The sequence below is a fragment of the Clavelina lepadiformis genome, chromosome 1, assembly GCF_947623445.1.
Source record: "Clavelina lepadiformis chromosome 1, kaClaLepa1.1, whole genome shotgun sequence".
In the NCBI taxonomy this organism is placed as follows: domain Eukaryota; kingdom Metazoa; phylum Chordata; class Ascidiacea; order Aplousobranchia; family Clavelinidae; genus Clavelina; species Clavelina lepadiformis.
The window spans coordinates 13,230,019-13,257,203 of NC_135240.1; the positions used below are offsets into that span (position 1 = coordinate 13,230,019).

The following is a 27,185-nucleotide window of genomic DNA, read 5'->3' on the forward strand; positions in this document are numbered from 1 at the left end:
CATGTAGATGTGTAAAAAATGCTTCTGGCTAATTTGCAAATTTACATTTTGTGAGCCTTGGTTGAATGGATGAGTTCTGTACAAGACCTTACTGTATTTAATTTAATGCAAAATGAATATGGACACACGTTACATGTCCGGAATAAAACAATGTTTGCGTATACTTTACCACGATTTGACTGAATTTTTCAACAAAATTGTAGCAATATAACTGAATGCTTTAGGCTTCCTATAGCTAGATACCAAACTTAATTTTTTCAGCAAAACATTCTTGATTGCACCAGGATTGGTGTAGTTCAATTGTTATGGCCGAACCCTGCAAACACTGCAGTGTAAAGCAGCAATTCAGCAATGATAATACACAAATTGAAATTGGGCTTTGCGTTGACAGTTGCCACTCTTTCGCTGCAACAAGTGCTGTATGCCAAATTTTTATATAAGCAGCTACCAAATCCCCAGACAACAATCTCATCCAATAAAGTCATTCAGTATTGGCCTATAAAGTATTTCATTGTCAGCAAATTATGAATTAATTCGTATTATGGCTGAGCAACAAGAATAAAAAAATTTTGAATCCACGAGACCACGACAAGCAAAAGAAACGGCCGAGGTCAACAAAGTTTAAACCAAAAACGGTCGCTCTTTTGGAATTCCAATATATTTTAAACCCATATGAGAAATTGCTTTTGTGTTGGTAATGCACCTGTAATGTGACGCATAATATACATCGCAAAAGCTTTAAAAGAACTGCATAAGCAGATCAGGGCTCGCAAGGTGTGAAAGCAAGCAATACGATAATAAATTAAACTAGTTAACTACTCTGATCTTTTTGGCGCATTTGGTTAATGAATTGGTCGGTTAAGCTTCATTGTGTATGTTGTTGACCGTGCTGCATATTAATTCCAGGATAAACTGAGAAATTTTACAGTAACTAGAGTGTAGACCATACCTTGCCAGGAGCAAGCAGGCAATATACGTTAGCGAGTTTTCACCATCACCTGCTGTAGTGCTTGCAACTGACAAGCGCACCTGTTGAAGTGCTACTTGATTGACCAGCAAAATACACTATGTCGATTGTCAAGCATCATCTGTTTTAATGAGCATCGAAACGTTCAACATATTGCACTACAACAAAACGTCGACCAGTGGAAATTAGGCCCAAAGCGCACTGTAACTGTGTCTTTGCACCAGTGAATGCTTACAGTTTAGACGATTAACGTGAAGCGAAGGTTCACATAAGAACAGTCTGACAACACAGTGAAGATTCGACAAAAACAACTGTCCAGCAAAAAGCTTGGAAAATTCATCGCTAAGTGGAGGCAATCCCAAGACATTTAGCGCGCAACAGCTCAGTTCACTTTGTTTTAAGTGCAAAAAATTACTAATTTGTTACAAATAAATAAACGCAACTAACGAAAAGTATTAATACACGCATCAACTACAAATTAAACTTGCATATCTCTACCAAGTTGATTTTAATTTGAGCTTGAACAAGGTACAACACCTACAGTTCGTATTATGCACCACAACGCGAAAGTATAAATAGAAGCAAAAAACATGTAACAAATGAAACAGCACAGAATATGTCGACGTTGGACAATGATCACGATTTTTTACGCTATACAGTGTCTCTGCCGGTAACAATACTGTAGATTGATCTGGAATGTAAGACGATGAACATGTTGAAAAGATAGTAAATTTCGCCAATCCCGAAACGTTATGACTCAGCACGATGACGTCACCATACAACACTGATGAAACTGACGAACGTCATCATCAGGTGTTGACGTGAGAGTTGACTTTAAGCAAGATTTCTTGTATCTAATAAAATTTTAGTTGACATGATTTTTAATAAATCATACATAGCATTTTTCTTTTACAGTAAATGTACTAAGACCAACTTATTTATGTGCAATTATCGCAATTATGAAGGAACATTTAATTATGATAGCATATTATTACCGTTGTGTGCAAAGTTTTCCAATCCGACATCAATTCCATCCATCGTGTGTCTGACGTAGACATATGAGTTTGAACAACTTTCTCGAGTCGCGCCAACCGATGGTCAAGATTTTCAAGACTTTTTGCAATGCTGTCATCATCGGTACGCGAAGGTTCATAAATACTGAAGAAAGACAATTAAACGTACTTGGTATTAGGCTACCTGTTTAAAGTTGTTGAAAATACCATTATACTTAGTTTCAATAAAGATGACTTTTATTAGCAAGTACTCACTTGTGCGCATTTGCAGTGGAAATACCAAGCGAATTTGTTGAAGAAATACGGGAATGCGAAACTTCCAGCGAATTGAGTCTTTGATACATCGTATAGTTGCTGAATAACAATAGCGCGAAGCTGGTGCAGAAAACAGCGTCGTTTTAACAAAAGCGAGAAATATTAGTGAAGCACAATGAGTATTTAAGTGTTATCACTTACAGAAGTGCAACAATTCGTGGAAACCACTTCCGGCTTCCAAACTCTTTGTGATAGGATTGCTTTAAACTGCTCTTGTTATTGTTTAAATCAAGAGAGACAGGAGCGATTGAGGTGGTGGACGGTGCAGCAATCATTTCCCGTTTTCGTAATTCACTGCGTGATGATGAAACATCTTCCAATAAGTAATTGTTATCTGTAAATTAATGATTATTTGGTTATATTCCATGCGGATTATTCTAACCGTTTTACCCACAGACACCAATAGCCCACCTGTAAGTTTGGACATGCTTGAAAACAAAAAAACTTAAAATTTAGTAGAAGTGTAACAGTACAGCTAAATAGCACCATCAACAATAATTGTGTCACTGAACAATTTCTATCTACCGAAACTCTGGGCTCTAGTTACAAAAAAAAACATAAACAAGACACGGAAACTTTCTTCAACAGTGAAGAATTTTCAACGCACAATCTGGTGCTTTACTCACCAGTCGACCGTCGAGGACTTCCTTCGTTGGATGATCGGGACTTCTTGTGGCCTTGCTTGCTCACCGATGACCCTGATGGTTGTCTTCGCGGCAAATCATTCCTCGGTTTCGAAACGGCAGGGAATTGAACTGGCAAGTGACTTTGACGAGTAAAATAGGCGTCAAGTTCCTTTTCTGGGTCAAGAAATTGGTTGTGTGAGGAACCTGTTGCACTATTACAATGCTGCACTATCATCGTTCTTTAGAGGCAAGAAGCAATGCTTTTGCGATTAACAAAATCACACATTTCAAATTACGCCCAACAATTAGCGAAATATTAATTAATCGGGTACAATGGTCTTTTTCAAGTATATATATTGTTTACAACAGGAAATTAACTCATCCCTAAACATACCAAGCAATAAAAAGTTTTCCTCAATTCCGCTGTAGGCGTTCTTTTCTATAAAACTCTTCACCAGACCCCACGGACTTTTAAGGAATTTCAGTTCAGCGGAGATTCTATACAGAACTTTACTGTTAATGGTCACATTGCAATAAAAGATCAAACATGAAATACAACAAGAGCCTCACTAAATACTGTAACTATTCTGTAGGCATCGCACACATTACACAGATTAGTGAACACGTGCAAAAAGTAACTCCAATCGACAATAACATTGCTACCAGATCGACGACATACTTTAATTCGCAGGTGCTTCCAGTGACTTTCCTTATGCAATACCGCATCACAGTAGCGAAGTAATCTGCGTACGGGATACCGAGAGTGCGAGCGACACAATCCACCGCATATCGGCCCAGGACAGACTCGTTGTACCAAACCTGTGTGGGAAAGAATAGGTTAGCGTAGAGCACAAGACAAAATGATGACACCTTTGATGTTTTCGCCAAATTTGAAAAATAACAAAGGCATGATCACTTACTTGTGTCTCTTCTACTCGGGACGACTTGGGGCCGAGCGGGTTGGTCAGAGTGAGGTTGTAATCGAGATATCGAACTTTATTCCCTCTATTCTCGTCAGTACCGTCTTGCCATTTGCCCATGTTGATATCTATCGTTAATCGACAACATTAAACAAAAAAGAAGACCAGTTCACGATAGTAACAGTAGTTCCATAAAATATAGAAATAAAAAACTACAAAGTTAAAGTGATCGTAAATTTATCAAGTTTTAGTAAAAATGCAATTATTCCAAACCGAAAGTTTGTTTGTTCATTAGATACTGCTTCCAGAAAGGACAATTGTCGCCGTAGATGGTGTCAAACATGGTGTCCGCTGAAACACCGAATTCGCGCCTCAAGTATACTCGACTAAGGTCGGGCATTACGTTCTCTACTGGTTCTGTGAAAAAGTTGTTATGTAATGGTAAAACACTTACTTTTATGATATTCATTTCATTATCATCTTTTTCTTTCTCATTAAAAATATACAATACATACGATTACAAAATAAACTACAAGTATTAATTATCACGTATAACAATAATATATGCACTGCATATGTACGTATACGTACATGATAATATACAATACATATCTACAGGTACATAACAGTAACAGTGTTCCAGCATGAAACATTAACAGGACCAACCGTCGTCATCTTGCTCATTGAATAACCTCCCATCTGTGGCCGATAGACCAACTTCATTTCCTAGTGATTCTTGCAATGATCCCTGCATTACCGGTTCAAAAACACGTTCAATCAAAATACTTCCATAAAAAATACCTCGACTTTCAAATAATGATTGAAACAATCTGGAAGTCGAGTACATACTAACCGACGAGGAAAATTTATCTTCTTCGCTAGACTGATCAATGCTTTCATCCAGTTTATTGTTTTGCGATGCAACGTGAGTGGACATCCCATTGAAATCTCCATTGACTTCTAGACGGTTGCCTTGTTTAACCTGAAATTAAAGATCGATTCTTTTAAACGACTGTCTCCGTCATTGATGTGTAAATTTAAGACTTGTAACAGGTGTCACTTTGCATTGACGTGACCATAGCGTTGTAGATATACCTACACTTGTATTTACACTTTGAATTATTTTGCCGATTTGCCAATCAGCATCAATTTGTTATATGTTCGGTGTGCCAGGTACCCATCACCTTACCTTTTTATGTTTCTTTTTCCGTTTAACTTTATTCGTTGTCCCGTATTCATAAACTTCACCGGTCGGTGAATCTGATAAATAAAGTAATCTGAACTTAACTAAGCGTCTATGAAACAGCAGACCTCTTTCGGCAAGAAAATGCACTCACCAAGAGTAACATTGAAGACTGGTCTCATATAGTCGTCGTCTGAACTACAGCCCAAGTCATTGCCGTACTGATGATGTATGCTGTTCCATAATTCCTGAGGTGTCATAGGCTGGAAAGCAAAAACGTAGGATCAGAAAAACCCAGGTCAAGTTGACTTGGAGTACTCATTAGTCTTTCGGTAACGTATAAGTTCAACCTAATGATTGATATACACTGAGTGCAGTGGTGGTTGTATACCTGCGGATCATATTGAGTTGCACATTACAAGCGGCTGCTGCACTTACTTTGTCAAGCAGAGCGTTTTGCCATAAACGATAAACAAGCTGATAGGCTCTGTCTCTTTGTGTAAAACTTGCAAAAGTCGACTTTGAGCGATTTTTTAACTGAAACTGGATAGCGTTGGGGATAAGCTTGGCTGTCTTTTCTTTTGTCACAGCAGCAATATCTTTGAAACTTATCATGACCTGAAACAAAGTATGATAAATAGAAAATTGAAAGACTACGATAAGCTATAGCGATCCATTCTTTCAGGAACATAGATGCAACTAATTAAGACGTAACACGACTTCGACGGCAACAAATTACATAAACCTATTAAGTAATAAGCTCAGAAATGCATTATGTAACAGAACGTGTCTCGGTGTTGGCATCAGTCGAACCATGTACTTTGAACATTTTGGGAAAGAAACGAGTTTCGACTTACTGCTGTTTGCCATTTCAAAATGGTGGAGTGAAAACAGACATAATTTTGCGACACGTACATCCTGCCGTGAACTAGAATGTCTTTCATCAGGGCGCAAGTATAATCTAGGCAAAAACCACCTTATTATGTTATGCATATTTGTATTCTCATCAATCAATTTGTTTGGTAAAAACTACTGGTAAAGCAACTCGATAAGATATAATATTTCGAGCTCAGTAATATAAATGTTCGTATATCTCACCGACAAGAAGACGTTCTGTTTCGGGCAGCTGTTTGAAGAATTTGTGGAAATCGTCATTTTTTTGTTTGTAGGAAGGGCTCAAAACCTAAAATCGGTAAGACTTTAATTAAATGTTTTTCTCAAACAATAAGGTATCAAACGAACAGTAACGATGAACCCGATTGACATCTCGCACCCTCAATGACTCATAAACAACCAAACACCGCAAAGCCAGCAGTACGCTATGTCTTACTGACAATCTGCTGAAAACGTTATGGTTCCGCGGCGTTATCATGTAGGAAACATAACCGACAAACACAAACGAGGATTCTATTAAAGCGTCGTTATCTATTCACAATACCTGGAAGTCGTTTGATTTTTTGGAAGTGCCACGAATAGCTTTTTTAGACTTTCCTACTTTTCGCTTATGTTTAGTATGGACGCGATAGTCAGCACGTTCCATCGCCTCCATCAATACATCACCGGATGCAGATTCTGCTTTCTTCCATTCCAAGTCCAATCGCTCGACATCAGGAGTTGCATCAGCGTCCGAAAACGTCTTTTTCAGCATCTTCTTCATTCTTTTTAGTTTTGTTGGAGCTTTCTTTGGCTTTTCGCTCTTGTTACTGTCGATCTGTTCAGCCACTATATCACTTTCAGCAGATTTATTGGTTGCCCAGCTTGAATCGCTATCGTAATCCCCGTCTTGGAATAAGCGTGCTGCAGTCGACTTTCTGGATGGGCTTGTCAGTTCCCCATCTGTATTACAAGCAATAATATCGGGAACTAATGGCAAGGACAGAGATTTTCGAGAATATGACTGCTTTTCGTCTGCATTTTCGTCCTTTGTTGTGGTATTAGGTTGGTTTAACGGGGCACCGCCAGCCGTATTCAAGCGATATTTGGTAGCTTCATCACCAGAAACACATTGCGTAGAAAGGTTGTCCAGACTGGTTGACTGTACTGTCACGTAACGAACGGGTGATTTTCTGGCTGCAAGCATTGTCAGTTTCGATCACGCTAGCATTACGACTACAAAAATTCCAATAAATAATCTGTGCCCAAACAAGAAACTCATTGGGTTTCACCATAAGGGTTTTCGCTATGACAGGTTAAATTATTTCGCCGAAATTCTGTAAGAAATTTGCTTGCAAACCGCAGATAGGTCTACAGAGCATAGGCATAAAAACAATTCTATCCCAGTAAACCACACTACTGCCTTCAAAAACCAAATATCCACAAAGTTCTCTCAAAAAAATCACTACTTTCCAGCACGAGTGCCTAAGACTGCTAGAACGACAATTATTCTGCCTATTGCTAGTGTAACAAACCAGTCTATCTGAATAACCACAGCTATCTCATAACATACATATGTCAATAACAAACACAACACACGCTTCAAGGCTTGCGCATCATTTATTGCAAAATCCTGTCATCTTTAAATTATATTTTGTTGAAACTAACTGGGCCACCAAGGGCGTGACTTAACAAATCTTTTACAAAAACATTTCTGCTGGTGTTTAACACAAGTTATGCCTTTCTCTGGTCTACGCCCTACGGCAAAAAATAACTGTGGTTTAACTGGTAAGTAGTAGTACCTTTAGAACAGTAACTTAGCAAACAAAGCATATAAGCCTTTGTAAAGCACAGATTTTCTTTGTTAGTTTTGACCAAATGAAATAGTTTCATGATACTAAAACTGCAGCTACTGCTTGAAAAAGAAAATCGATGTCTCCATTAACTCACTCATATAACAGCGGTTTAACACTTTCCATCTAACAAATCTCTTTGTTGTGAAAGTAAAGCACAAAAACCATTAATTTCCGCTGTAATTGTAAAGACAGTGACGACTACCGGCATATATGGTTCTATGGTATACTAAAAGGAAGCCTTGCGAATGCGTCATGGTTTCAACGCAAACAATCAGCAAGACTATCATGTCTTAGTGCTACCAACCACGTCACCGGGGAAATGATACATGAAACGGAAAATTACCAGGCTTTGAATTTCCAACATTCATGACAGATGTCACCTTCATTTTACCACAAACGAACCTAATCTAACATGCACCCAAAATACACTCCTAAAACTCAATGCTAACAACATTTAAATAAATGGAAAAAAAGCCGATATTATAGAGTTGGGGCGAGATATACTGCTAACAAGATAGCTTTCTCATCGAATACTTACGCAAACTATGAAGTTAACAGCTTGTGATTAACTATCTTGAACTGGCAACTAGTAGCGATCTGCGCGAAGCTATACCTGGCTTCGAGCAAAATATTATTCACCAAGACATATGTAGTCTGTGAGTCATCAATGAATCTCTGAAACGTGGTGTAAGGTAGAGATACAATACGATCGGGTTTTATTGGGCTGTTAGAACGCATGTAATTCATAATTCCACGCAAACCTCTGACATCTTGCGATGCGTAAGCAGAATTACGCATTGTACCAGATTAGGTATGCACTTTTTGTACTATATTAATGCATATTGAATAATAATCATCGCAACACGCCCTACAGTATAGGAGAAACCGGAGACAAAAGTAACACGGGTCAATAGTAACAGCTCAAATTTTCCTTGTTTAACTATATCATTGGACATCGAAACTTTAGACGACACATCGGTTTTACAATCAGTATAGAAAAAGCTAATCACCTCGATTGTAGTGTAAGCTAAAACGAAAATATCAACAAAAGTTTGATTTTTACACAATTGAGTGAATTTTTTTTAAATGTCTGTATCTACTAAAGAATTAAATCCGATTCTTGGTGGTAACGAGGAGGAAATAGGGGATAACGGCTATTATAAATTAGTCTTTATTGGTGCAATTGGCTGATAGAAGAGTAGAAATTTTGGTCACAAGGTGGAATGCCTTGACATGCTTGGGTCAATGGTAGCAGCTTGTCTTCACCAACGGTCCAACCATCAACTCTATTACTCACAACCGCCCTGATCACCCAGAAATCATTTTGATTTTGATGAATCTGACGACGAATCTTAAGCTTTGTAAAGTTTATACGCTGTAAGCGTGTAAATAGCAGTCGGCAAGGTGGATGATGGTTCAACGCATGGCATGGAAGCACTGGGCACATGACCGCAGTGTTAGGGAGTTCTTAACATGTTTATTTGTTAGATCTGTGTGAATTAAAATGACGACTAAAGCTATATTGTGCACTGAATAAGTTCCAAACTTTTGGAGCTTGTGTACAAGGTCGTGTCATTCGTATATTACCACCAATTTCTTTGAATCTGACGCACAACATTTTGAGTGAAACAACAAAATCTAAAGTTTGTTACAACTACTCCCGGTCTCCCATGTAATAATAAGCACTGAACAGTTCATGCGTCATTATATGCCATTTCAGAGAAATGCATGCCATTACCTGTTAGTTGGAAATTGCAAATAATTAAAACCGGTAATGACATAATATACATCTAATCTGTCCCTGTATACGTCACTTGTATATTCAATCCGCAATGAAAACTTCATAAAAAGTTATAACATCATACAAACGTAGTTTTATTTTTAAAACTAGGTGGTTTATAGAAAGGTCACATCATAATAATATTAAAGTACAGTACACAGAGTACTGTAGCACCATCACGCATTCGTGTTTATGACTCCTATGCAAGCAGTCTCCAAATATGAAACAAACCAGATACTAATGGTGGTGCATTTAAACTCAGCCAACAATTGAGCATTTTCATTATTTTTACACCGACAGACACCATCTATTTTTAAACCTCAGTAGATTGTTCCTAGTACTAGCTGAGAAATAACATGAACGTATGGTAAATTCCTTTGGTCGTTTAACACCACTACCAGCGCTACAGATACAAGTTACACGAGAGGTCAATACAAGATCATCGACTCTAAACTAACGTAAAGGTAATGGTGATTATCATTTAACTGTATTTCACGTTCAACATAAGGTTACTTACGTTCTGAACCCAGGAAGCAGACCTCTGAAATAAATAAAAAGAAATGTTAGAACAACGTTTTCTATTCAAAGAGATTTAGAAAAACAAAAACAGAGAACTAAATTAAAAAACTTCCCAATGCGAAAACGTTTAACAATAACACTGTATATCAGGTAATTTATCTTCTTAACCACCAGGTCATAGTAGTTATAACCAAGATTAACTGCAATTATCATGAGCAAGAAAACCAAGTATTGTAGTTAGGGTTAACTGATTTAGAACCTCCTTCGTCATGGATGTAATAATATTGACGAACCAGTGGAACAGGTACCGTATGTAAATAGAGTTTAAGTAAAACTCCTGGACCAGTCAATATAATTTCAATGTTACAGCAGAAAAATTTATTTCAGAAAATATCGACAAATCGCAACTTTTGTTTCTGCTTAAAATAAAGTTCTTATTCAAACAAAGTCTATTTGAGGTTTTATTTAAGAAAAAGTTTTTTATGCACAAACTGAAATTGCCGCTTTTAGAAAAATATATATGTCTGTTACGCCATTAAAAGTATACAATTAAAACTACAAGCAATTCCTGTTTATCCAAGTAAACAGTATACTATAATTATGGTACTAATCGACCGTGGATGTCAAGTGGTGGTGTCAACTTTCCGTGCAATATTGGTCATACTAAATGTCTGAACTCCAGAATATCTTTTTATAGCATACAATGGTTTTAAGAAGCATGTTGCCAAAATCTTCGTTTTCGACACGTCGATGTGAAGGGGGTCCGGTTTGTAGTCAATACCAAGCAGAACATTTTTTAATAACATGAATTTCTCGATTTTAATTTATATGGCATATATGCTGCTTAATTAAAGCGCAAATATACTTTTACGCGGCGGCAGCTAGCATTCCTTGCGTTTTCGATATTGGGCAATTTCACACACCACTTACAACTTACAGTATGTTGAAAACCAACTCCAGTAGACTAACTGATTTGCAGTCCCATACTGACCGATTTGGAATAAAAGTCGGAAAAACAATTAGATCTTTGAAAGCGTTCTTTATGGGTCACTACAGCATTTTCTGTGCTGTGCTGACTGAAAACCGAGATTTAGGAACAATCTAATTTTGACAATAAACTACAAATTATGTTAACACACACACAGCTCTCCTACCTTCTTTTTCTTCATGCTTTTCTTGGAACTGTTTGGAAGATTTTGTGACAGGGGTAAGTAGAGTGTAGTCGGGTCAGCCTTGAACGCAACTGTCATATCAGCCTCGCCACTCAACTGAAAATTGGTATAGATACGTTTAATTAACGACAAAATTTTATCAAATTCAATAAAATAACAATTCAAAAATGTTTATAACATAACTTCATGTACTAGTTAACAAAGAAAATAAAGACTATCGTCAACCAATATACTTGCACCCAAACAAACATGGATTTTGTAAAGGATTCTATTTTTCAAAAGTCACCATGAAATTGCGTTTACTTCTATACGCATATACTTTGTATAATCAACCCAACGCACTCATTCATAACAAAAGAATCTTGGTATTTGAAGAAAAAGTATTCTCATCAAAATGGTTCTTAACCAAAATTTCTCAACTGAACAAAATATAAATTTGTTCCAATTGACAAACTTAATCTAGAATGAACTTTAACGAAAGGTTGAATTTTCAAATTTGCAATCAAGAGAAGGAAACTGACATATTTTTCAACAAAACTCAACACATTACTGCATGTCACATTACAAACAACACCTTCAAAACAGAATGCTGACGTAATAGACCATATTTTTTAAATTTAACTTCAAATTTTAAAATTTAACCTGAGTTAAAGATACTATATTTTTAACTAGAGTTTCTTAATCTTTAGAGGAGACTGCTACATATTTTTTACAAAAAAATCTTATAAAAAACGGTGGTTTCTAAGGCTCATAAGATTCAAACAAGACACTTTGTCACTTATTTTACTCACGCGATAAGCTTCCAGGTTTGGGGAGGTTGGGAAGCCGTTCAAAGAATCGAAATCGTGGGATGCAGACTGACCATAGTTATTACTTGACTTGGACCACTGAGATACTGAGATACTGCTGCGTTTAACCGGCGACGACGTTCTACTCGAGTTCTTGAGGTTGGCTGATGGGGATAGTGCGACGGCAGGGCCCTCTCCTGAGATGAAATGCAAACGCAATGACACCATTGCAAGTATATCTTATTAGGTACGTCAACAAGTACGTTAATTAATATTTCATCAAATCGGGAAATTAACAAAACTTTGTTCTAGATTCTAGAAGTTGTCAGAAACTATGTACAGTTGTACACTACCTGGCAGAGAAGAAGCGACAGAGCTGGAAAATGCTTCCGGTGAAAACTCTTTTATAGTCGGTGTTGACGGATCACTGCGGCTAACTTGCTTTCCAGCCTTCTGAAGAATGTGAGAAAAATATCATCAATATCAGAAAATTGCCGCACTAAAGCCTAACCTATTAGTTGCTGCATTATTTATCGTTTGCAAAATAAAATGTTCCACTAAAGGAATGAAACGTTTTCAATAGGTACAGAACCCTTGTAACACGAATCTACCAAGATGGCAAGTGAAAAATATGAAATCCGTATAAAACAGTATATACCGATAAAAAATCCGCTGAACAAACCGTTATTTTTTTATGGATGACTAAATTTTGGTTAAACTTACGGATTTCGGTGTAGTTAAGGACGGCCTGACTTCCTCTGTCTCCGTAGAAGGCTTCTTTTCTAAAATCAAATAATCTCCCGTTTCGTCGTTGTATTCCGCAATTTCGCATCCATCAACATCAGACGCATGGCTAAAAAATATGACAAAAATGGGCTAAAAGTAAAAAAGCTGTTTTCTTCTAACATATAGTTCGGCTATACCCAACCAAAGTGCCTCACTAAGGCAAAAACAACCTTACTTCTTTAATAGGAGCCACACATTAAAGAACTTATTTCACATTAGTACATGACCAACACCAACCAACCTTTTGGAGAAAATCATCAAACAATGATAAAAATTTTTAGATGGCACTTTGGGTACGCTGATTAAAAAGATTTTAATAAAGCACGTCAACATGCACATCGTTTTGTGATAACATGGCTGTGTTTTGATGAATTCCCATCAGCCAAAGTTTTTTCGGCAGATCAAAACTAAGACTAGTTATCATCATACCGCGCTTGTACAAAAAATGGAACCTTTAACTGGGCGGCATTAAACTTTCATCAGGGCCGCCTGGGTCGGGCATAGGCTAGCTGATCTAGTTAGTAGCAACCATAGGTAACAGTTAATCCCAAGCGAACCACCGGAAGCCTGGCGTTGAGCACGTTGCGAACATAAATTATGTATAATTCTACGAGGCCAACAAACTATAATGTCAGCACAAAAGCTATTTGAGTTCATTTAAAACCCGCTATCGAAATAATAAGGAGCTAATAAAAAGAAATGGCATTCAGTTATAGGCTCATCATTGCTTGAATACGGCTTATAACATTCACCGAGCTTTGAAGTTAGACGCGTATTGAAGTGACTTGTGAGTTTCACATTTTACAACTATACATCATAATCGAAGAGAGAACAAGTAATGATTGCTGCTTGCACACATCAATAACAACTTCCTGTCTGAATATGCCCTATCCTTGCACCTGCTACTGCTAGTAATCATTGGTTTTCAACTTATCTGTAGCTATGGCTCCACTTAATTATATAGTTCATGTACTTCCACATTGTATTTTAAAAGTTTGGTAAGAGGGAAAATAATTAGTACACTATCCCACTTTTTTGTAACGTTTTCCATCTTTCCTCAACAGTGAACATTACTTCTTCTTTTCACACTACGTTTGAGCCAAACTTACTCAAACGTCGTTGTTTTTTTCATTACCACACAATAGGTCTGAGTTACGTTCGTCTATACCAGCGGTTCTTAAACTTTTTTGAGCGCGACCCAAATCTGAGTTTCATGATCACCTCACGACCCAAACCTATGTCGCGACCCATTTTAATGTCCTATAGACCTATATTATATTATATTAACCTATGTCGCGACCCACCTATGTCACTATGTCGCGACCCATTTTCTGACCCTCCGCGACCCATGTTTGGGTCGCGACCCATACTTTAAGAACCCCTGGTCTATACTCTATAGTCTATATACTCTAGTAGTCTAGTCTATATAGTGTGGGAGGGTGTAGAGTAGGTTACAGAATCGGCATGCAATAACAGTATTTAGAATAAACTGATCATAGATAAAGCTAGTTTAGAAATGATACTAGGATGTTTCGATCGACCTCTGCTCATAACAAATGTCCCCAGGGTTGAAAATTACTCATCTAATGAACAAAAAAATATGCACCCAAACCAAAACTGTTAAACCATACATGTAGCGTACGACATACATAACCTCTATAATATCAAAAAAAACATAAAAGAAAAATTGCTAAAAAGTTTGAGCGAATTCATTCAAAAGCGAAAACCATTACACAGAATTGTTCACAATTTACCTCGAGGTTCCAGTGCCACTAGTGGAGCGAGAATGTGCCGGGGTTACCAACGTTGTTCTGGTCAGTTGGCTGTCACCTGTGTGGTTCTCCTTCACTAGTTGGCTTCCCTCCAAACTAAAAAAGAAAAATTATAACGTTAACGCAACTAGACCAGGTTGCAAAATCGACGTCGCAACTGCATATGATGGAGTAATAGAGGTTGTTAGGAATTACGAGGTACTGTATTCATTTCTTTATTCAATATCGATCTTTGTCGTCGCACTTAATACCAACATCAAAGGTGCTGAAGACAATGCAGGGACTATACGACAAAACCTGAATGACGTGAATGTACGCGTCACATGATGCCTTCACATTTCAAGGATAAAAATGAATACATTCCTGACTTCAATTAGGTCAGCAGTAATGCTGGAATAGTGGGACATAGCCATGATCCATATTCCATGAAACAAACAGTTGAACAGCATACATTGATGTTCAGTATATATTTGCACTTACATCGTTTCGCATGAAGGCAAATTTCCTTTCAGTTTGCTATAGTGCTTTTGACTTGACATATTTCCAAACAAATGGCATCGCAAAAAATATTAACCATAAAACAGCAATAAATTGAATAAGACTACTCTGTATAGCAGAAATTTGGGATTACATCTATTTGGTTTCGATTATTACTATTCTTGTACAGACAAAAAGGACAATAAGCCAGAATCCGGCAAAAAACAAGATTGACAAGGCGACTATGACAAAATTCAAAACGGTTGAACTGAAACGAATAAGCAACGCGTTGTATTTCTCAATAAACAACTCAACTTAACAACATCTAACAGGGTAAACAGGATAATAAAATTATTAATTTTCCCCCTTAAAAATTGTATTTCTTTTGCTTAATTAATGAGACGCTATGTAATGTATAATTGTACTTGCATCTACTCATCCAGACATACAATCAAAAGGTTCAGATACAACAACTCGCCGATTCGTCAACCTGTTCGTAGCAAACACTTGAACGTTTCGGCAGATAGTTGACAGTCTGACATATGCTTATACTCAAAAACCTGGCATTCTATACCGAATGCTCTCCATAAAAAGTTTGCAAAGCCATAAACCTCATTCTGTTTCCAAATTGCTATCATCATAATCATAAAAGAGTTAATTGCAACATAAACCGCAACAAGCAAAAATAGTATGGTCACGTCAGTATGTTTTACAACTTGGAAAACTACGTTCCTAAATGTGTATAAGGATTGCAGCGAAAAACCTTTCACAGAACCTGAATAGATTGTGACACTGCCTTACCTACAAAACTTTTGTGTAAATAAAAATAAACATCCTTCATAAGTAGTTGTTATAATCTCATAAATTAGTCTAAATAATGTACAAATACTAGGCTCCCTTCCCCTTTGCCATAACAGCAGTGAGTGCCTGACATTACTAACAAATGTCAAAATGATTAATCATTGGTACCAGCAAAGTTAGACAAACTGAGTTACAGGCACTTTGAAAATGAAGAGCAATACTTTCATGCTTCATCCTAACTTATTGCGTTGGGCTAAATGAAAGCAAGGTCAAGGGATCGCATACCATTTTAAGTGGCAGTACATTCGTTTTTTATAGGAAACTGTAAAAGCCTTTTTCCGGAGAGATAAGAAACTACATGAATTGGTTCAACTAAAAGTTTTGTCAAACATCATTTCTTTGTTGCTAAGTTTTTAACGCGACATGTACAAACTGCATAGTTTTGTTCGAAGCTTTGCAGCAACCTCCAATTCTGTTGTTTTGAATTAAAAATTGCAAATTCGGCCTTTGCTCAGTGAAATTTCGTTTGAAAACAGCTTTGTCTGGAAAAATTAAGAAATTCTGTAAAAATTTTCTATAGGTGAGAAACCTGCTGAACAAACTGGCATAACGAGAATGTCCCAACGCAAAATGTGCCTAGTGCTTGCTTCATGTCATAAACCACTTTCAATGACACTAATTACCCTAAAGCTAATGAGTTGACAATATGAATGTCTACAAAATGCAATGAAAATGAGCAACAGAAAAGAACAACCTACAATTTTGCTGTTTCTATCAAAAATCTATAGTTACCTTTCTCCAAGCAATAACACAAAAAGGGGAAAATTCAATTTCTGTACGATTTTACGTAAATTTGGACAGCTGGGCTTGAAGAGCGAACTAACGTGACAAAGCAAAAGCTTGGAATTACCGGCACAATTCGTGTCGCTTCTTTTTGATTGTCCAAGCGATGATCGAGTTTCAGGCGGTTATGTATATAAATGTTTTAATATTTAACAAAGCTTGTAAAAGCTCTATCGGAAACATACCATAGGGCATAGAACAAATTTCACAACATTGTGAGGTGGTTGCGCAATTTTCATGAATTTTCGCTTTTTAGTAATCTACGGTACATTTAAGTAAAATCGCACGTAGAAAATACATTTCTGTGATATGGTTTGGACGGAAATCCTTTCAACGCCATTCTATGGTCTCTATCCTTACAAGGAGAGTTAACCGAACGACCTCAAACTCTTTATATGCTTGGACCTAATTGTAAAATCGATTGGGTCGATACCGGCTTTATGGAGTAACATAGCAAGCAATGCCGAAACAGTCCCACTAGCTTTAAGACGACTTTTGATTAAGGTTATATATAATGCACGTTGCAACAACTATTTTAGCCTTTCACACTCAAGGTTTCCTGCTCTTTGCGCGTAACCAATCATTCTTTGGTGTTGGCCTTGTCTTTGCCAAACAGTTGTGCAGAACACGCATGCAACTATTGGGCAACAAAATCTCCGCTATGGAGCAGAGTCTAATTCTAATGGAACAGTGCTTGCAGCATTCTAGAAGGTGCACTATTTAACATTTAAAAACTTGTTAACAGCAGATTTTCTGATCATTAAACTAATTCACGAAATGTGTCAACTAAGCGCTAATAAAAATCACCAGCGCTGCCAAGGTCGTCTTACAGCTAACAATGCTTAGCATAAATTCCATACATTATTCATAGGTCCTCACTAACAAATTGTATTGGACCTTAATGTTAAAAACGTCCCTTTAGCAACAGCGCTGAATTACAAGCAACGTGCTACAGCAAGTGCTACGTTAGAAGAACACCACATTGTCTGAAACTTGAGACAACAAATCGAGCAGTACCAGTGTAAAGCGTTGCATGGTTTTATCCGGCCTTCTGAGTACGATACAACACAGGAGGTACGTAGGGAAGAACTGGGCAAAAAAATAGTCAAGGTACTGTAAAGTTAGCTCAGATTTAGGCAAAAATGAAAAAGCACGACGATTTTCAATCCCTTCTTAGTGATTATTGACTACAAGCTGTCACACCCTATTCGCTCAGAATCAACTAATGTCAACAACTCGATGGTTTGATTAACCATTAACCAGAGTTCGCAAACACTTCAAAATTGTGAAAACTGACCATAATCGAGAGCTTACAAATCACGTCGCAATAGTAAAAAATCATATGAGGTAAATTTCAAGGGAGTTGCAAATAAAGCAGCTATACGCTACAGCATGACCCACCCTCCACAGCGGCACCAGTTAAGCGTTTTGTGCGGCCGATTTAAAGGTTTTTAACTTTATTGCTAAGTAAGCCGAGCATAATGACAACTACTCTTAATTTTGATTAGCAGCAAACAGTTGATGAAAAAAACTGGCCGTTGGAAATTGACTAAAACCACCTACTCAAATAACTTTTTTCAGTAAGCACAAAAGTGCCTGATGTCTAAAAGTTGCTTTGATTTGTTGATTTTTTCCCCAGAGAAATTGTATTACACGTTTTTTTGTGCAATTCAATAAATGATGGTAATAAGTTATTTAATGTACGATTATCATTACATTATTGACAGCATTTGTTGCAAAATAGAGTATTTCGGCTAGATATTGCTGAAATAAAACGCATTAAGAGCAAAAATGGGTACCGGTAGTGTTTCATTGTTCCGCTGTTTCTGTCTTTGTTTTAAATATATCTTTATAACGTAAATGCCCCGACCCGGCTGCTTCCTGGTACGTTACCACACACAAATGAGGTAATTTCACACAAGAGAGCAAATTAAGGCAACCAGACGGCGAAGTCCAAGTGTAAGGTTTGTTACTTGGCCACACTGTCCAAATGAAATTTCACCAGGCCAATAAGAGTGGCATAGGTCTTTCATTTTCACAAATCATTAACCAAACGCATGTATGGCTTGTTTCACCAAGGTGAATACAGAGGTTGAAATTGAAGGGGATCCTATTCCTTACTACAGTACATCAACTTCCTAACCGAAAGAATAACTGCAGGATATTAAAACAAAGTGAATATTGTCACCATACTAACTCTGTCATTAATCAATACGTAATTTAATTCGACACGTTTACCAGCAAAATAAATAACAGAGTTCATTTGTATGGTTTAAAGACTGTGTACGGTATGTACCTATAAGAGAAAAACAAAACATTTGCGTTAATATTGTGTAGTTAAATTCAGCATTAAAATGAGAAATGATACAATTGTTACGTATTGTGTCCGCTGACTCGTATTCAACAAAAACTGGAAGACACAAAAAAAATATAATGAGTAGTAACTTTTATTATATCGTCCTTTGAAAGCAGATATGATACTGAAATGGTCAATCTGTACAATATTTTCTGTGAAACTTAAGAATGCTGCGTTTATGAGTTTAAACAATGGACATAAACGACTGTAAGTAGAAAGAATAATCGGCAACACAATAAAACAAACAGGCTGAAACACGATAACCATCGTGCCGCCATCACGCGATCGCTAATAAACCAATCACAAGACCCCATTGAAAAAGCTTGGCATGACTGCGGTATCCACACAACATCACTTTACACACTGAAGCCAACACTTCATGGGCGTCGTATAAGCAGGCAGTGTAAACAAAATTATTCTATTCGGATGGTCCAACTGCACTCAGCCCAAGAACCTACATCAGGTGAAAGATCAAGTAAAACACACTGCTACCTTGGAAATTTTAATTTGGGCCTATCACATGCTGCAAGTGCATATTGAAATCAGTGCGGCTGATTTTTTGTGTTTAACTCCATCTTAATATCATCTCCATCTAATCATCAACTACCTTAGCACTACCTTGCACCAACTGGCGTCTGAAAGCTAGGTCTAACGCCAAGCGGTAACAAACAAAAAATAAATCATCGCTTTATACTGAACTTTGTACACCTTATTAAGGTCCGGATGAACAACAAACGGAAGTACAGTGGCGCAAATACAGTATATGCCAAATGAAAAACACAAGCTCGCTCTCGCACAACGAGTCAGGAGGTATCACGCAGCGCTCAAATTGCTGTTTATTATTAGTTCATGTCTGTTAAAGCCATTGGCATTTATTTTCGTTTTCCAAGCACTGACATTTTTAAATATAAAATTCTATTTTTCGGAGGTTTTCACTTAAAATAACAAACCAAGGTCCTTCTGAAATCTTGATGCAATCACCAATTAATGATAAAAAAGAGGATGTCCCGAACCGTGTTTTTTTGGATTCGGCCCGAAACCGATTTTTTGGAAAACGAACGGAAATATTTCGGCCAGATCCTGCGACCTACAGTAGTACTGCAAGCATTCGTATTGCAATAGAGAAGGAAATAGTGCCTATACACCGTAGCTCACCGTTTATCGAAATACAAGAGTTGAATTAAAATATACTTTAGTTGTAACTTGTAACGGAAAGGTACGTAAATGATATATTTAAATTTCCTGGATTTAAGTGCAACAACAGTCATATCCGCTTTTGTTGCAATTTTCTTGCGATGAAGGAATCTTTACGCAGATTTTTAGAAGGATCAGCATCATAATATTTAGTTTTCGGCCGAATCATGAAATAAATTTTGGGCATTTGGTCACGATTCAGCCAAACTTATTCGATCTGCCGAATATTCGTTGCATCTATAACTCCAACGAAAGCAGCACGCAGCCCATTTTTAAAGATGAGCAGTTAGAATAAGAGCAAGGGTATGCTAAAAGTTGATTTTAGCTATTTAGGAATCTGTCCACGGTCGTGTGTGCAAAATCAAGAATTTCAATAGCGGGGTTTTGACATAACTTCTATCAAATATAAATCTAAGTTAAAATGGCTGCGGTGATACTTTTACAATAAAAGTGAGACTTACGTAGGGTTCGCCGTAAAAGACGAAACAATCTTCTTCTGAATTTTCCTCAGCCGCAAGCGCACAGAATTTGAACGTCTACCTGCAACCACAATGACAGAAGTCCCAGAACCCGTTTCAAAAAGATCACAATCCGATGGATTCATTGTTACAAACTGGCCACATTTGCTGCAAGAAAGCGTTCTATCATTTCTACCATCAGATTTTGCCATGGATGGTAATAATGATATATACGGCAACGCCGGTGATTTTTGTGAACTAGATAATGGTCCGAGCAAATTTTCCTGATGAGAAACGTGGATTGCTTTGAACATTCCTGCCATTTTCAGGAGTTTTTTACATTTCCGACAATAGATCAACGGCTGTGCCAAGCGGTGTATTCTGTTGTTACATGACGGAATGTCGTTGGAAAGCCTCGTTCCTTCAAGTCGTCTGTCTGGTGAAAACAAACTTTTCGTATTTTGATAGTGGGGCGCAGGACTGAAACGGACCTTGCGAAATATGTTCGGGTCTGATCCTCTTTTAAACGGATTTAAAATGTCATGACTTCGTCCGGCCCAAGAATTTCTTCTTGAAACAAGTTGCTCGCCTGCAACTTCCAAATGTGACATGATGACGTTGTTTGGAAATATGCTCTTTTAACAAATATGATCGCTTCAGTTTATTATACTGTGAAACACTAAGTCTGTAGGCGGTCCATCATCAGGAATTCATAAGCTCTTCCCCTAATTGGTACATATAGAATTTATAATCACAACACGAGCAAATGTGCAATTAATGTTACCACATCCTCTGCGTTAATACAGCTTTGTTCAACGAATGAAGTTGAAAATAGCAACGTGGTTCATGCACAATAATATCTTTTCCAGAGCACCTTAATACCACAGTAATCTGCAATAAATCGTAAACTGGAAAATGGCGCCACAGGCAAGGCAGGCTATCGTGGTCTTTCGTACGTCTATGTTATCTATATTGCAATAGAAAAAGTATTGACTTGTAAGACTCAGACTACTGCATTTGACCTTCGGATTTTGTGTTCCAGAAAACATTTTCCAAATCAACGAATTGCTATACTAAATCTTTCAGTATTACTAATTTACAAATTCCGTTGTATGGCAGTCTATAAACTATCATCTTATACACTAGATAATACAGTTAAGACGTTGGCCGGATAAAATGAATGTTTGCTGTGTAATTCTGCCCAGCTGCTTTGAATCCCGCCCATTTATACAAACAACAGGCGCTTTGTTAAAGGCACGTGACCTGACTAAAAAGCACGTGATTTCAAACAATAATAACGCATAGTTAAACAAAAATAATATTACAAGCTGTAAGACCGTAACCTCAGTTCTCTTTATTAATTTTTTATAACTCGTGGAAAGAGAAAAACTGTGTAAATATGGGACCGCGATTGTGTTTGTCCAATACAATCACTATTGACGACAACAGTGGAAACAAATCAGAAAAAGATGACCTTATTATCACAACGGTCATGTGATATTTCCCTTAAGATACCAATGCCCTTTTCATGTATTCAGCTTGGATAAGTGTCACGCCACGGGCGTGTATCTATTGTTATTGTGCACCAAACGGTCTATCACACCCAATGCCCAAATAGTGCGTTGAATGAAAACCAAAATTTCGTTGTGGTTTTGCTTGTGGTTTTATGGTTAATGCGTATATCTTTACTACGCGTTTTCTTGCAGTCGAAATGAGCACACACGCTTCACAGAGAAACAAAAGGCGTCAAGTTAACCTTCACTGATGTTAAAAGCAACAGCGTAAAAGAAACCACGAATGTTTCCCAAATGAAAATTCTAAATTTGGCAAGTAGAAGATTAAATAATACAGCTGAAATACTTTTGTAGGCATTTTTTTCTCAACTAGAAATACTCTCAGTGATAAGCTGACCAACATAAACAGTGAGTGGGTCATAAAGCGTCACTAACCTACACACACTTTTTTATCATTAACTTAACTTGACAATAACAAGTGTAAAAAAGAGTAATAATAAAGTCAGAGATAAGGAAAAATGACAAAAATTTCGGTACCTTTACTTGATATCACCGACACATTTAGTTATGAAATGATGCAGATAAACGCATGAAACCGTTGGTGAAAACGAGCATACCTACCTTTGCTGCAATGAATCTCCACTGGCGCTGAGCTTGAAACGTTTGAACTATCAAGTTTTTTCTTTCGACAACACTGTATTTAATAGCCCTCTTTTAAATATTGTGTGGTAACAAAGATATTTATGCGTAACAACCAACAAATGAACTATTTATTTATTCATCTTCATACAGGATTTTGCTTCAAGCAGTGCAATGAAGGTGAAGAATGCAAAATAACAGCATTGTGATTCTTCTGCTGAATCGAAACTGGCCTAATACCTAAGAATGACGTCACGAAATATCACCTGATTGTGGCGTGCCAGCTGATGCGTAGCCAACCAATCAGAAGCGACAAAGCGTAGAAATGTCAAATATTTAAGTGATGACTGATACTATATCGTGCATGGAGAAAATTATCAATTAAGATGCTTACCTGGGATACAAAACGTTATTACAGTGTTCAATAACTATTTATTATCATTATTATTATTTATTAGCAGTTTAGCACTGATATAATACAGCATTCGCCTTTGGCGTATGACTACACACTGCCGGCTTTTAACAAAAGCAGCAGACTATAAAAGAATTGAAGCCATTAAGTAAATGTTTTTCTTCCTGTTCTTGGATTAAAAAATCTAATGACACTTTCAAATGAAAGCAACTTCCTTGGTTACGCTGACTGTCCAGCTTTCATAGGATCGCATTGTTGACAACGTCTCTAAGTTTGTATCTTTACAAAACAACCCGAGTAAATTAAAACGTGGAATGTTTTTATTCTTTTGTTTGTGAGCTATGATTCTCACGTGATACTGTACAGCAGGCATGCACAACTCAAAACAGTACACGGGCCGTTTTAGCGAAAAAATATTTTTCGCGGGCCGCGTGCTAACGTTGTTGTAACTAACGTGTAGCCTACTTTATATAATGTGACCGATTAACCGTTGAATAAGAGATATCGTTGAGAAGATGGTTACTGTCAAGAGACGGTTGCCTCTCGCACTACAGTATCTAGTTGTTTTTAACGCTTAGCGGCGGTAAAGCATCGGATTCGTTGATTATGTAACTGTAACCGTGGAGAAAATGCCTGAATGAGCGAAATCACGGAATATCTCGCGGGCCGCATGAAAAGGTTTCGCGGGCCGCATGCGGCCCGCGGGCCGTATGTTGTGCATGCCTGCTGTACAGTGTACTTCTCCTAGTATTATTCCATAAACATGACAAACGTAGAAATTTTTTTGCAAGTTTAAATGAAATCAATAAAAAATAATCTTTGCATTCACTTTGTAACGTTTAGTTTGAAAAGGCCTCACCCTGGATCCGTTAGATTTCGTAAAATATTTTGCAAGTAGAGAAACCAGTTTTAGCGTTATCAATAGAACAAAGGGAAAACAATTAAGAATAAAATAAAACAACCCGTAACATAATTAATAGTTCACAGTGTCTTCATCGCCTAAAACCGTATTTAAAAGAATCACGTTGTAACCCACATCACGGTGACAATCACTCTTGTAGCTTAGCATAGGATTACCAGCATTGTGCCGACTGCCGAAGCCTACATTGTGAAAACTTGATTGGGCACATTTGCATACAAAAGATATAACAGCAATGGCTTAATCTTTCAGCCTTTTATATACTTTTTATAAGCTTCTGCAAGAACAAGTGTATGTATAAGCATGGCTCAAACAAAATTTCAAAAAAAGATATTCTGAAATGTCAACGTATGACAAAATAGCAAATCTAGCGATCGCTCTTCGAAAAACGTCTTCATGCGTTCACTGATGCCACCTAACGTTTAAAAACGCAGGGGTTAACTCAATTCAAACAATACATTAACTATATTGACTCCATGATAAACGCACTTAACAGGAGATAGCGGCGCAAACGTAAGCTATGCCAAAACTCCCGGAAAACTTTGGTATGAGTTATCACCAAATGTAAGCCTCAACTGGTGAAAAACAGAACTTTATTTTCTGCCGACGTTTCGTTAACCCATTCGGGTTAACTTCATCAGGTTAAAGGGCATCGTTCTTGCCAAAACGACAAACTAACGTTCTAAAATTTGTTAGTAAAGATATTGAAATGTCCGTAATTACGTACAAAACTTTTTAGTGCCATTAGGTTTCAAGCACCATAAACAAATATGCTGCATAGGTGTATACATACAGATATATTTGATTCGAATCCAATGCACGTGCGTTATACGTTGCAAACAACGTTTTTCATGAATCGTTACAAGCCTTTTATTTCGATGCAATAAACACAAAACGTACTAATAACGGTAAGAGAAAAATAGGTTGAACGCAGAGCGGGAAAATTAGGTATCAATTGACCAAGAGAAGATTAACATAAATCGGACGAAGCAATAATCTCTTTCTAAAGAAAACATGTTTAACAGTATATACCTGTTTACGCAGAACTTTCGGAAACAAGGCAAGTGTCAAAATTAGTATCTACTGGCTGTTCAAAGGATGTTTAACTTAACAATAATGACACTATGACGAAATACCGCAATATGAAACGCAATACTGTAGTAGGCTTAATTTATCCACTGAGCATGTCAGCACTGACATACTTAAACAGGTAAAACCCTTCTACGTTGTAAGATAATTACTGTGCTGCCGATTTTGGAAGGGAATTACGTTTTTTTATTGATTCCATTTGTGTTGTGTAATTGGTATACTATAAATGCAAACAGGGGTTGAAATCTTTCACGAACTTGTTCTAAGAAAGTTGTTTTTCAAAACCTTATTTCACAAAACGCAACATGGTTAATTTACATTTAAAAATGAGACTTTTGGGTATGTAATGTACTGTTGGTCACACATTTCATTGTAAAAAAACAAGCCATAAATTTTCGAAAAAGTGTGAGCAAAAAAGCGATTTTAGCTGTTTAGAATTAAATTGAAGTTGGAATTAGATTCTTAAAATACATGGTATGTTATGTCTCAAAAAAGTTGGAGAGATCAATATAAAATCACTTCATACAATTATTGTACAATTTTTTTTCTGTTGAATTAATGACAGTCTAAAACTGATATAATCTGAAAACTTTGCTACAGGTATACCCTACCAAACCAGGAAAAATTAAATTGAGCAATTAAGCCAGATAATTTCCACAGCAAATGATGAAATGAATTTTCAACTGAGTGTGATAAACCAAAAAGATTTAGTTGCTGCATATCTTGCATCCATACTTTACAAGAAAAACATATTGCAAGTGAACGGATTATGGATTACTGATTTGACAAGGTAATACAAACAGATGGCTGGTATAAACCTAGATCTGAATAGATTTGCTGACTATCGGAAACCTGAGTGATCGATTCAGGCAAACGCAAATTCGAGCTTGTCTTACGTAGAGATAGACACAATATTCCTCAAAATAAATGTAATTTATCGTTACGAGTACATACTGTAAGTTTTCAATACCATTTCATCATATCTTTTGAAACAAAACAAATTGTTCAGTGATTGTGTCCAGTTACAAGCAGAATTGGACGGTAGAGTGATGAACTTGTATCATTTGGTCCTGGTACAAATAGATTTGCGATCCATTCGTGTCGCTCTGCATGATATTTCTGATTGCACAAACCCAAAACATTGACACACTACGATTTCACTGACTACCAGCAACAGCAACCTTTTGTTTTCATTTTCAAGTGTAGTGCGAACATGGTGATGGTCAAGGAGTAGACTAGGTTACCATACATAATGTAAATGAACTATACAATATTATCACAAATACTATTAACTTTAAACTAACACGACAATTCTGAGGTAGCTCATGAGTTTTAAAAAAGAAGCAATGGCAACCACATGCAAATATATACAAAGATCTCACCTCAGTCCTTCCTGCAGAGCATCCATGACCAAAAATTATTTCGTCATTGTTTTCTTTCTGCTGGTACAGCAAAGTTTATGATCAAATACAACAAAACTGCAACAATCAATCATTTTCTTTGCATGTATACAAATAAAAACTGAAAAAATAAATAATTAGTTTTGTAATACCACAAAAATTCTGTGGTCTTAGGGAACAAGATCATACTAGCCTGATTTAAACTGTAACTATGTCAACACACTTCTAAGAAATAGATTAACTCAATTAAAAACTTTACTAGGTGGGCAAAAAGGGTTCCTGTGATCTAAATCAGCGTGGTCCAACTTCTTTTCATCGCGGGCCAAAATAAAAAAAAAATTTTATCTTGCGGGCCAATGTTTTTAAATCAGAACTGAAAAAATGTGAAATTAGAACTGAAGAACAATGTGACATTGATATTAGAACTGAAATTAGAACTGAAAAAAGTTCTCTTTTTTAATTAAAACTGAAATTAGAATAGTTCAAAATTTTTAGCTATTAATGCTGATCAAT

The 27,185-nt window shown here is 36.9% G+C and overlaps 1 protein-coding gene across 6 annotated transcripts; it reads right to left on the reverse strand.

The window, feature by feature from the left end:
- Positions 1–1,070: 1,070 nt before the first annotated feature.
- Positions 1,071–26,793, reverse strand: LOC143452097 (protein Aster-C-like). 6 transcript variants are annotated; one of them, XM_076952970.1, is made up of 23 exons: positions 26,655–26,793; positions 14,553–14,666; positions 12,736–12,865; positions 12,366–12,465; positions 12,016–12,209; positions 11,207–11,320; positions 10,051–10,074; positions 6,123–6,207; positions 5,882–5,985; positions 5,463–5,642; positions 5,179–5,287; positions 5,031–5,101; positions 4,695–4,823; positions 4,508–4,589; positions 4,115–4,258; positions 3,842–3,969; positions 3,601–3,740; positions 3,316–3,419; positions 2,922–3,095; positions 2,437–2,629; positions 2,236–2,355; positions 1,963–2,125; positions 1,071–1,821 (listed from the first exon to the last, which is right to left on the reverse strand). In XM_076952970.1, exons 1-23 carry the CDS (start codon positions 26,678–26,680, stop codon positions 1,777–1,779), a joined length of 2,673 nt encoding a protein of 890 aa, XP_076809085.1. In that variant the 5' UTR covers positions 26,681–26,793; the 3' UTR covers positions 1,071–1,776. The 6 variants fall into 6 exon arrangements, 5 of the variants coding, with proteins under 5 accessions (XP_076809085.1, XP_076809064.1, XP_076809057.1 ...); XM_076952949.1 differs by lacking the exon at positions 26,655–26,793 and adding an exon at positions 20,703–21,792 and having other exon boundaries at positions 12,366–12,462; XM_076952942.1 differs by lacking the exon at positions 26,655–26,793 and adding an exon at positions 20,703–21,790.
- Positions 26,794–27,185: the final 392 nt, after the last annotated feature.

Coding starts and splice junctions, on each gene's coding strand:
- LOC143452097 (XM_076952942.1), bottom strand. CDS start 21,310: ATGTCACATTTGGAAGTTGCAGGCGAGCAACTTGTTTCAAGAAGAAAT. Junction 12,466..12,735: donor CCTTAACTACACCGAAATCC/GTAAGTTTAACC, acceptor CACATTCTTCAG/AAGGCTGGAAAGCAAGTTAG. Junction 10,075..11,206: donor AAAGCATGAAGAAAAAGAAG/GTAGGAGAGCTG, acceptor TATTTATTTCAG/AGGTCTGCTTCCTGGGTTCA.